Below are 11,983 nucleotides of genomic sequence, written 5' to 3'. Positions count from 1 at the left end.
CTGGTGACCCGTGGGAGATTTTATTTGGTCCCCCAACTTTTATTTAATTTTTTAGTTGGACATGAAAGACTGTAAAAAATACCAGCTATTCAGCTCCAAGTGATTTACATTTTTGAAATCTGTTCCAAAGTATTCCCATGCATGCACAACTATACATGAGATGCACTAACTGGACAAAAGTATGTGGACACCCCTTTAAATTAGTGGATTGTGCTATTTCAGCCACACCCATTGCTGATAGGTGTATTACATTGAGCACACAGCCATTCAATCTCCATAGACAAACATTGACAGTAGAATGGCCCGCACTAAAGAGCTCAGTAACTTTCAACGTCGCACCGTCTTAGGATGTCACCTTTCCAACAAATGTCTGCCCTGTTAGAGCTGCACTGGTCAAATGTAAGTGCTGTTATTGTGAAATGGAAACGTCTAGGAGCAAGTAGTAGGCCACACAAGCTCAGACTGCGAGCCAGGCCTAATCGTCCAAAATCTGTGCCTGACCTCACTAATGCTCGTGGCTGAATGGAAGCAAGTCCCAGTAGCAATCTTCCAAAATCTAGTGGAAAGCCTTCCCAGAAAGGTGGAGGTTTTCATAGCAGCAAAGGGGGGGGACCAACTCCATATGAATGCCCATGATTTTGAAATGAGATCTTTAATGACCCGGTGTCCACATACTAGTGTATATGTGATCATATACAAATGTAAACTAGATTTGAAATGATGTTTTAGTAAAATATTATATCTCTTTGGGCTTCTTGTGGTCAATTTGCTGTCTACAAATGATTTGTAATTATATTCCGGCCCAAAATGCTTCGTCTGTAACTAGTTAGGTAGCCATTTTAGCAAGCTTCATAACTAACCATAACATTAATTGATGAGTTACCTGTAGTGTGAAACTGTCACTACGTTGAGTAAATGTTGCATACAAAGTAAATTCTGTAATGTCATTTAAATAGAATAGCTAGCTAAATGGCTACAGTGCTAATTTACCCGTGCATTACTGAGAACTTTTTGTACCTTCTATTATCTATCAGACCCACGATTGCGGATGCAACAAGATAAAGTTTTTTTTTAAACACCACCTTTAACGATTTTTGCTACAATCCTGTCGTTTTCCCCTTTGCCAACCTCACTGGATTATATGATTTTAATAATGCTGTAATGTTGATCTCAAAGAGTATCTGCCGTTAACTTCATTGACTACGCACGCGCGTAGTGGTCCCACATTTATTTTAGCAAAACATCAAGTAAAACTCTTAGTTTACTGTTTTACATACACTGTACATGTGGAATATCATGTGCATAGTATGTGCATGTACATTTATTTAAACAGACAATCATTTGTGACATCTGTATATTGGAAGAGGGTTTAAAATGCAGATAGCCTCTTTGTACCGAGCGTTGCGCAAATGATCTAATCTGCAAATCAATCATATAGTGACAATATAATTTTCGCAAATCTGCATAGTTTCGTAAAACCAAAGACGTTTAACACTGATCACAGATCAGTTTTTATTAAAGGAAATACCGCAGTGCATTCAGGGACAGCAGATACCAGAGAAACACAGATTGCGCAAGATGTCGGTCGTTTGTCTATCGTCTTTGGGTCGCTGTAGTACGGTGGCATTCCGTTCTTCCACTGGAATGGTGGTAAGGCTGTGTTAAGACTGTGTCCATTTGAACGATTGACGTGCGCTTGCTTGTCAGCTAGAATACCCATAGACACTAATGGCTTTAGCAAAGATTTGTATAACTAACCCAAGATCGACCAGAGCCTGTTGTTTCCAATGGGAACAAATTAATCACAGTGGGCAGAACAATCAAGGAGGTGGGCAGAGCCAAGCACGAAGTAATAAAATCCTATTGGCGCGTTCAAGCATATTTCATTTAGGGAATTATGTGCCCGTGTGCAATAACTCAATTCGCCCTTGCACTACTTCTAAACAACGCAATTTTGTGGAACTTTGGCAAAGGTCAAAGTCTACAAAATGCAGACCACTGTTTGTTACAGATGACAGTTTTGGAAGCAGAACAGTGTGTAGATCAGCAGAATGTTGGTTAAAATCCATCTCACTCCATTTATCCCACTTCGTTTCCTCTCATCACCATATTGGTAGTGAGTGTGAACGCTAACCGGATGTTTTACATTTATACATCCGGTAAAATATTTGGCACATCTGTGTCTCTTTTGACGATAATATCTTCTGATCTTGGATATTTTGTTAAGAGCCCTGACGCTTACTCTAAACATGAACACCCATCGCTTTCCTTATGGTTTTGGAATTATAAGGAATGTATCTTTCATAACGGTGAGAAATACCTTTCTATAGTGTTAGGGTTCCCACATGGCCATATTTCCATGTATTTCCATGTTACAGCGCTTGTTTACGGAAAACAGACTACCTGTGCTTAATAAGCTATTTGTGTCTCCTAATGTAACAGTATAACTTTAGTACGTCCCCTCGCCCCGACCCGGGCGCGAACCAGGGACCCTCTGCACACGTCAACAACAGTTTACCCATCGCTCTACAAAAGCCACGGCCTCTGCAGAGCAAGGGGAACCACTACTTCAAGGTCTCAGAGCAAGTGACGTCACGGATTGAAACGCTATTAGCGTGCACCACCGCTAACTAGCTAGCCATTTCACATCCGTTACATTAACACTTGTGCGTAAATGGAAGGTATGCCAATATCGTGTTGTCACTGAAAAATACTGTGGTTGCAACTGTTAGTGTACAGTACTTGTATGTTTTCAATTTGTAAACTTATTTGTGATATTAAAGTAGAGGGATTTATGTTTCTAGAACCGTAATATTACAGCAAATGAGAATCGATTCACATTTAAATTGAGTATTTGGCTGTTTTGGCTTCTTCTGTGGAATTTATATGGAGGTTGGCAACCAACTTTAAGGTGCATTACCGCCTCCAACTGGACTGGAGTGTGGACCAGAGACAGAACTGAGGGAAGGTCTGAATCCTACCCATTATTCTCTAAGTCTAAGGAAACAAAATGCATAATTAAATACTACATCCCCTGAAGATGAACCCCAGCAGTTAACTTAATATTGGTTCTTCAACCCCATTACTCCTTAAATCGAATAACAATCTCTTTCCCTCCCATATTGCTGGCACTAAAATATGTGTTCCACTGTCTCCATCTCTTCCTGACAATCACACTTCCCAGTCAGATGTTTTCCTACCAATTTCAATGTACTTTTGAGCCTTGTGTGTCCCAATCTCAGCCTGTGTGTCCCAATCTCAGCCTTGTGTGTCCCAATCTCAGCCTTGTGATGACCCCTTCCTCCCTTCTCACCTCGACCTGAGGACCTCCCTGCATCTTATGCTGGTGTCTTCCCTTTCCCTCCCTGTTCCACAAATCTTTTCATTTGTTTTTAACCATTGTTCTTATTAACCCCTTGGCTTCTGCTTTACTGATTGACAATTCCATCTCAACTTTAGGATGTTTAGTGAGTCTGCTTGGTGTTAACATCCATCTCCTCATTTCCCTCTACTCCCACATGAGCTGGTACCCAGAGGAACTGTTCTGTGAGCTTGTGTGGCCTACCACGTCACGGCTGAGCCGTTGTTGCTCCTAGAGGTTTCCACTACACAATAACCACACTTACAGTTGACCAGGGCAGACATTTTACGAACTGACTTGTTGGAAAGGTGCAATGTTGAAAGTTATTGAGCTCTTCAGTACAGGCCAAATTACGTTTTTATAAAAACGTAATGCTATGTGACCTCTGTCAAATTGTGCAACGTAATCCACTGTTTTCCAATGGTGTATGAAATTAGTGACTTCAAAAATGCACTACCACTAGATACTTCTATAAATGTCAATTATCTAATGCTTACTTTGTACCTGTGTTTATCCTGATTTGTTATAGAGTTGGAATCCATAGATTTTATTTTAAAAATGTCACTCTGTTTCCCCTGCCAAAATGAAAAAAATGTCCCATGCTATGACAAGGTTGCTCCTTCTCCGTTTATCAAACAACGGCTCACTTGGCAGAGGTCGCAGTTTGCTGCACGCACAAAACAAGTATTAGACAACAGGGATCTTGATCTATGACTCGGGAGGGGATTGATTGTTTCTGCTGTAACCAAGAAGCTTGATCTTGCAAGCTAGACACTTGGTGAGCAAGTTAGCAAACCAAATGCATAGCTGGAGCCCTGTGCTTGAGCGAAATGATTTGACCTTAGTGAAACCAGTGGTGATTTTAGCATTTCAATCTTGGCGGGGCAAAAAAAATAGAAAGTGGGATGCATGCCAGCAAAACCACTACAAAACACAATACATTAATTTCCCTATAGCGGTGACAAACGGTGCCCACAAACTGTTAGGGCCTATATAAAGCTGTCCCAACAACAGTCCCAACATCTTACCACTGCTACACCTGGTTATCAGCGGAGCCTTGTCTGGCAGCGAAACAATTCATTCAGTCTCAATTACTGCCTTTAAAAAAACATAGCTGATATTAAACAAATGTGGTTTCTAGTGACAATTGAGATGTACAAACTATGGCATAAGGGGACAACGAACGGATAAGAGGCAATCTGTAATTTCGATTAAGACATTAATGAGCGAGCCAGGACGGATGTAGTCAACATAACTATCTGTTTAGCACTTTTGAAATGAACAGCAACATAATTCAGAACATAGGCCGTTCTTAGTGTTCTCCCTGTACATCAAGTTAGAACCGTAGGATAAATTAAAGGGGGCATATAAGCAGACAATGAAAGCTCTCACAATATTCGATTATTACATTTCTCTAAAACAGGTTATAGGCTACATGTGCAGCACCAAGTCAGTACAATAGGTGAAATTAAGAGGGGTTAATATACCAAATTATTAGGGTGAGTCACATGGACTACTAACATCTTACTACACAACATACACTTAGTATTATTTCTTATCTACAGTATAAATATTTCCATAGCATATTACATAATTTGTGCAGCAGCATGCAATACATTTTTGCAATCACCTTTGTTGTCCTGTGCTCACTTGAACAGGAAGGGGGTGTGGTGGTCCTTGGTGGGCAAATGTTGTCATGAAAGTCTGGCATTCTCTGGATTTATGGTGCTTTCAAAACAACTGGGAACTCGGGGTGGGTTGAATCATGATGACGTCATTGATCTTCAGGTCGTTGCTCTAGAAAGGATGGATTTACAATTCCGAGTTGGATGACAGTTCCAAACGTATTTTCCCATTTGGAGCTTGTTTATTCCTGACTTCCCAGTTGTCTTCAACTCACTAAAGCGGCACAAATCATGCTTCATTAACAGCATGGCCAATGTTGAATGTTTATCATTTTAAACTTGGAAAAGAGCCCCTTTATCCCAGATTTGGGACCACACAGCCACTCCACTGAATAAGCAGGCTAGTGATTGCTTTGCAATGCTTGCAGTTAGCCACTGTCACTGATTCCTTCCAAACCACTCATTATTGAATTTGCAATTTCCAACTTGTCTAATGTTTGTGGCCGATGAGCACCGCTCATATAGCTATAATTACATTGTTTGCACACTGATATGTGACATGTTTTAATGCCAAAATAACATGCAAAACAGGTAAGCCCCCCCCCCTAAAAAGTTTTAAATGTGGGGGACAAAAAGCCCTGAATGATGGGTCAACACTGAGTGACATTTACAGTGATAAGATATTTACCTCTCAAACAGTAGTGAACTTCAAGTGTAACTTGATCACCTCTTGTGCTGCTCGAGTGGATCGTCATGAAGCAATTTAAATATATATACACTGCTCAAAAAATAAAGGGAACACTTAAACAACACAATGTAACTCCAAGTCAATCACACTTCTGTGAAATCAAACTGTCCACTTAGGAAGCAACACTGATTGACAATCAATTCACATGCTGTTGTGCAAATGGAATAGACAACAGGTGGAAATTATAGGCAATTAGCAAGACACCCCCAATAAAGGAGTGGTTCTGCAGGTGGTGACCACAGACCACTTCTCAGTTCCTATGCTTCCTGGCTGATGTTTTGGTCACTTTTGAATGCTGGCGGTGCTTTCACTCTAGTGGTAGCATGAGACGGAGTCTACAACACACACAAGTGGCTCAGGTAGTGCAGCTCATCCAGGATGGCACATCAATACGAGCTGTGGCAAGAAGGTTTGCTGTGTCTGTTAGCGTAGTGTCCAGAGCATGGAGGCGCTACCAAGAGACAGGCCAGTACATTAGGAGACGTGGAGGAGGCCCTAGGAGGGCAACAACCCAGCAGCAGGACCGCTACCTCCGCCTTTGTGCAAGGAGGAGCACTGCCAGAGCCTTGCAAAATGACCTCCAGCAGGCCACAAATGTGCATGTGCTCAAACGGTCAGAAACAGACTCCATGAGGGCCCAACCTCCACAGGTGGGGGTTGTGCTTACAGCCCAACACCGTGCAGGACGTTTGGCATTTGCCAGACAACACCAAGATTGGCAAATTCGCCACTGGCGCCCTGTGCTCTTCACAGATGAAAGCAGGTTCACACTGAGCACATGTGACAGATGTGACAGAGTCTGGAGACGCCGTGGAGAACGTTCTGCTGCCTGCAACATCCTCCAGCATGACCGGCTTGGCGGTGGGTCAGTCATGGTGTGGGGTGGCATTTCTTTGGGGGGCCGCACAGCTCCATGTGCTCGCCAGAGGTAGCCTGACTGCCATTAGGTACCGAGATGAGATCCTCAGACCCCTTGTGAGACCATATGCTGGTGCGGTTGGCCCTGGGTTCCTCCTAATGCAAGACAATGCTAGACCTCATGTGGCTGGAGTGTGTCAGCAGTTCCTGCAAGAGGAAGGCATTGATGCTATGGACTGGCCCGCCCGTTCCCAGACCTGAATCCAATTGAGCACATCTGGGACATCATGTCTCGCTCCATCCACCAACGTTGCACCACAGACTGTCCAGGAGTTGGCAGATGCTTTAGTCCAGGTCTGGGAGGAGATCCCTCAGGAGACCATCCACCACCTCATCAGAAGCATGCCCAGGCGTTGTAGGGAGGTCATACAGGCACGTGGAGGCCACACACACAATACTGAACCTCATTTTGTCTTGTTTTAAGGACATTACATCAAAGTTGGATCAGCCTGTAGTGTGGTTTTCCACTTTAATTTTGAGTGTGACTCCAAATCCAGACCTCCATGGGTTGATAAATTTGATTTCCATTGATAGTTTTTACGTGATTTTTGTTGTCAGCACATTCAACTATGTAAAGAAAAATATTTAATAAGAAAATGTCATTCATTCAGATCTAGCATGTGTTATTTTAGTGTTCCCTTTGTTTTTTTGAGCAGTGTATATATAAACTGTATTGAGAAACAAGCCATGGGTATTTCAAAACATATGTGTTATATACCAGGGATCATCAACTAGATTTAGCCATGGGCTGAAGATCTTTTCTTTAGCGTATAATCAGGGGGCCGGAACATAATTTCAAATCATTTGTAGACTGCAAGAAGCCCAAACAGATATATTTAACTAAACATAATAATTTAAAACCCTGTTTATATTTGTATATGACCAGAGTATACAGAACATTAAGAACACCTGCTCTTTCCATGACAGACCAGGTGGAATTTGTGACATCAATAAGGGATCATTTGTTAGTGCCACGTCAATCAGTGTAGATGAAGGGGAGGAGAGAGGTTAAAGAAGGATTTGTTGAGCATTAAAATCCAGCAGGTTGCAGCTCTCGACACAAACTGGTGCGCCTGGCGCCTACTACCATACCCTGTTCAAAGACACTTAACTTTTTTGTCTTGCCCATTCATCCTCTGAATGGCACATATACACATGTCTCAAGGCTTAAAAATCCTTCTTGAATCTGTTTCCTCTCCTTCATCTACACTGATTGAAGTGGATTTAACAAGTGACATCAATAAAGGATCATAGCTTTCTCCTGGTCGAGCAGGTGTTCTTAATGTTGTGTATACACTCGACACTGCCAATACACATTCTTCTACCAGGAGCATTGAGTCGTCAGTCATGAAGAAGCTGTTCAATCCCACAGCTTGTAATGTGGTTCATGACAGACAGGCTGAGCTCTCCTCATTCTCTCTCCTCTGTTACTTCAGGCGGTTCGGTACTCCCAGACAGCGGCGGCCACAGCACCCCAGCCCAGAGTCAAGAAGTTCCAGGTGTACCGCTGGGACCCAGACACGGTGGGGGATAAGCCCCGCATGCAGACCTTTGAGATTGATCTCAACACGTGAGTACAGCCCGCCTTATCAGTTGAACACTTCCATTAGGTTATTGGAACAGGCACTTTGTAATTTATCACAGTTTCAGATCTTGTTAGTACAGACCTCCCCTTGTGTTTGCTGGTGATGGAGTACTCGTTGTATATAGACTCATTATTGTTAAGGTACTGTGCTATTTCCTATTATTATTATTTTTTTTACTGAGTGTTGTTGGGGAAGGGCTTGTAAGTAAGCATTTCAAGGTATAAAAGTATACAAAGTACACACCTGTTGCATTCGGCGCATGTGACAAATATTTGGATTTGTTCGAGAGGGAATCATAAGCACCCTTCATATGGAATTAAGGAGGATAACCCAGATACTCTGGACAGGTACCCAGTCCTCTTCCTGTTCTTTCTCCATCTGTCCAATCCTGTTGGCTCAGTTCTGTCAATGAGGCATTGTGACAAAAATACCCTGGAGTACTATCATAGCATTTGTATAGTATACTGAACAAAAAATATAAACGCAACATGTAAAGTCTTTGTCCCATGTTTCATAAGCTGAAATAAAAGATCCAAGAAATTGTCCATCTGCACAAAAAGCTTATTTCTCAAAATGTTTTTGCACTAATTTGTTTATATCCCTGATAGTGAGCATTTGCCAAGATAATCAGGTGTGGCATATCAAGAAGCTGATTAAACAGCATGATCATTACACAGGTTAACTTTGTGCTGCGGACAATAAAAGGCCATTCTAAAATGTGCAGTTTTGTCACACAACACAATACCACAGATATCTCAAGTTTTGAGTAAGTGTGCAATTGGCATGCCATCTGGAGGGATTTCCACCAGAGCTGTTGCCAGATAATTGAATCTTCATTTCTATACCATAAGCCGCCTCCAACGTTGTTTTAGAGAATTTGGCAGTCCATCTAACCGGTCTCACAACCGCAAACCACGTGTAACCATGACCTCCACTTCCGACTTCTTCACCTGTGGGATCGTCTGAGGGGGTGCTTAGCTGTATTTCTGTCTGTAATAAAGGCATTTTGTGGGGAAAAACAAATTCTGGTTGGCTGGGCCTTGCTCCCCAGTGGGTGGGTCTATTTTTGTTCAGTATATAGGTGTCAATCCTGTTCTCATACATCTTCAGTGTACAGATGAGGTTCTTAACAATAAGTGGACTGTCTGCTTCCCTCCTTTCCACAGCTGTGGCCCCATGGTATTGGACGCCCTCATCAAGATAAAGAATGAGATGGACGGCACTCTGACCTTCCGTCGCTCCTGCAGAGAGGGTCAGTGTGTGGAGGGAAGTAGGGTTATTTTGGGGATACTGATGAATAGAGGAAATGGTTGAGATGATTCTAGTGGTGAATCACTAATGTTCTTTGGGGAGTGAGAGAAGAGCTGGGATTAGTGTTCTTAAATGTTGGTTTACTGTGTTTTTGTTACGTTAGGGATTTAGATGTCGTCAAGGTTGGAAAGTGTGTCCAGGATGGAATTCTTAGAACAGGTTGTCCAGGGGTGATACCAGATCAGGTTTATTCTAGTGACTGACTATCCTCCAATGGACATGCCCCTGTCAAGGAAAAATAACACGGATCCGTTCCTTTTGCAACTTCATATAATGTGAGTAAGGCAGTGTTTGTATGTGTTTGCTATGGTGCAGGTATCTGTGGATCCTGTGCAATGAACATCAATGGAGGCAACACACTGGCCTGTCTGAACAAGATTGACACCAACACCAGCAAGGCTACCAAGATCTACCCTCTGCCACACATGTATGTGGTCAAAGATCTGGTCCCTGTGAGTATCATCATTCCATACAAGCTTGTCACACACTGGCTATATTATTTTAATTGTCAATCCCACATTAAAGTTGCAGTGAGTTTGTGATGGCGTTCTTTTGGTTGCAGGACATGAGTAATTTCTATGCTCAGTACAAGTCAATCGAGCCCTACCTGAAGAAGAAGGATGAGACAAATGAGGGAAAGGAACAGTACCATCAGACTGTGGAGGACAGACAAAAACTGGTACACCCAAATTACTTCTGGTTCATTGACAATGAGCAGAATTTAGATGGTTGAACAGAGTGCTGCAACTGTGTCCATTTTGTCAAAATGTCTTCTGTGCTCTCTTTTTTTACTGTCCTGTCTCTCCCTGTCAGGACGGGCTGTATGAATGTATTCTGTGTGCGTGCTGCAGCACCAGCTGCCCCAGCTACTGGTGGAATGGAGACAAGTACCTGGGACCTGCTGTCCTTATGCAGGTCTGTGCTTTTGTGTATGAGTTTAGACTAGTCTGACTAGTTTGATTCAGAGTTGTTGTATTTTGATCAACGGGACACTGATGAGTGAATGTGCGTATGCACCTTGGACTGTTTGTGAGCTCACATGGCTGTCCTTCTCCAGGCCTACCGTTGGATGATCGACTCAAGAGACGAGTTCACAGAGGAGCGTCTCTCCAAGCTGCAGGATCCTTTCTCTCTCTACCGCTGTCACACCATCATGAACTGCACTAAAACCTGCCCCAAGGTAACCTCGGTCTAATAAACATTACTCCTCCCTTCAAAGGGTAAACTTCACTGCTCACTAGCACTCACTTCTACTTTCTCATTATTGTCAAATTCATCACCTCTCTCTTACACTTACAGGGCCTGAACCCAGGGAAGGCGATTGCAGAGATTAAGAAGATGATGGCCACTTACAAGGAGAAGAAATCAGCTGTTGCTTGAACTCTGGGGTCATGACCCTTGACCCCCCGACCCTCCCTTTACATTAATCTACAATTAAGATGCCCTACCAGTGAGGTCTACTGGGCCTGCACACTTGTGAACTTCACCAACTCCACACTCCAGCACTACATCTCTCGAGTCGATCATCCAACAGTAGGTCTGGGGCAGCAGGGTAGACTAGTGAGGTGTTGGGCTAGTAACCGAAAGGTTGCAAGTTCAAATCCCAGCGCTGACAAGGTACAATTCTGTTCTGCCCCTGAACAAGACAGTTAACTCACTGTCATTGAAAATAAGAATTTGTTCTGAACTGACCTAGTTAAATAAAGGTATAATAAAAAAAATAAAAAAATTGGACTCCAAGGGAACAGTTGGGAGAGATGTGAGACATGACCTGCTAACTTCACTAGAATGATGGTTCATTCCCATTGTTTGGTCTGGTGTGGGTGGGTTTGAGTTCAGAGGGTGATGGATTCACAGACAAGAAATATCTGTTGCTCATCCATCATAACTATATACAGTTGAAGTCGGAAGTTAATACACCTTATACATTTAAACTCCGTTTTCACAATTCCTGACATTTAATCCTAGTAAAAATTCCCTGTCTTTGGTTCAGTTAGGATCACCACTTTATTTTAAGAATGTGAAATGTTAGAATAATGGTAGTGATTTATTTAAGCTTTTATTTCTTTCATCACATTCCCAGTGGGTCAGAAGTTTACATACACTCAATTAGTATTTGGTAGCATTGCCTTTAAATTGTTTCATTTGGGTCAAACGTTTTAAGTAGCCTTCATCAAGCTTCCCACAATACGTTGGGTGAATTTTGGCCCATTCCTCCTGACAGAGCTGGTGTAAAGGAGTCAGGTTTGAAGGCCTCCTTGCTCGCACACACTTTTTCAATTTTGCCCACAAATTGTCTATAGGATTGAGGTCAGGGCTTTGTGATGGCCACTCCAATACCTTTACTTTGTTGTCCTGAAGCCATTTTGCCACAACTTTGGAAGTATGCTTTGGGTCATTGTCCATTTGGGACCAAGCTTTAACTTATTGACTG

General features: G+C 42.5%; 1 protein-coding gene across 1 annotated transcript; it reads left to right on the top strand.

Moving 5' to 3' along the window:
• Positions 1 to 1,528: 1,528 nt before the first annotated feature.
• LOC112254548 (succinate dehydrogenase [ubiquinone] iron-sulfur subunit, mitochondrial) lies at positions 1,529 to 11,560 on the top strand. The gene is made up of 8 exons (XM_024427231.2): positions 1,529 to 1,650; positions 8,089 to 8,222; positions 9,405 to 9,490; positions 9,865 to 10,001; positions 10,112 to 10,228; positions 10,363 to 10,464; positions 10,607 to 10,729; positions 10,849 to 11,560. The coding sequence occupies exons 1-8, from the start codon at positions 1,579 to 1,581 to the stop codon at positions 10,927 to 10,929; spliced, it is 852 nt and encodes a 283-aa protein (XP_024282999.1). The 5' UTR covers positions 1,529 to 1,578; the 3' UTR covers positions 10,930 to 11,560.
• The last annotated feature ends 423 nt before the right edge of the window (positions 11,561 to 11,983 follow it).

Source organism: Oncorhynchus tshawytscha, linkage group LG07, assembly GCF_018296145.1.
Source record: "Oncorhynchus tshawytscha isolate Ot180627B linkage group LG07, Otsh_v2.0, whole genome shotgun sequence".
Classification (NCBI taxonomy): Eukaryota; Metazoa; Chordata; class Actinopteri; order Salmoniformes; family Salmonidae; genus Oncorhynchus; species Oncorhynchus tshawytscha.
This window is presented reverse-complemented; position numbering and strand designations above follow the sequence as displayed.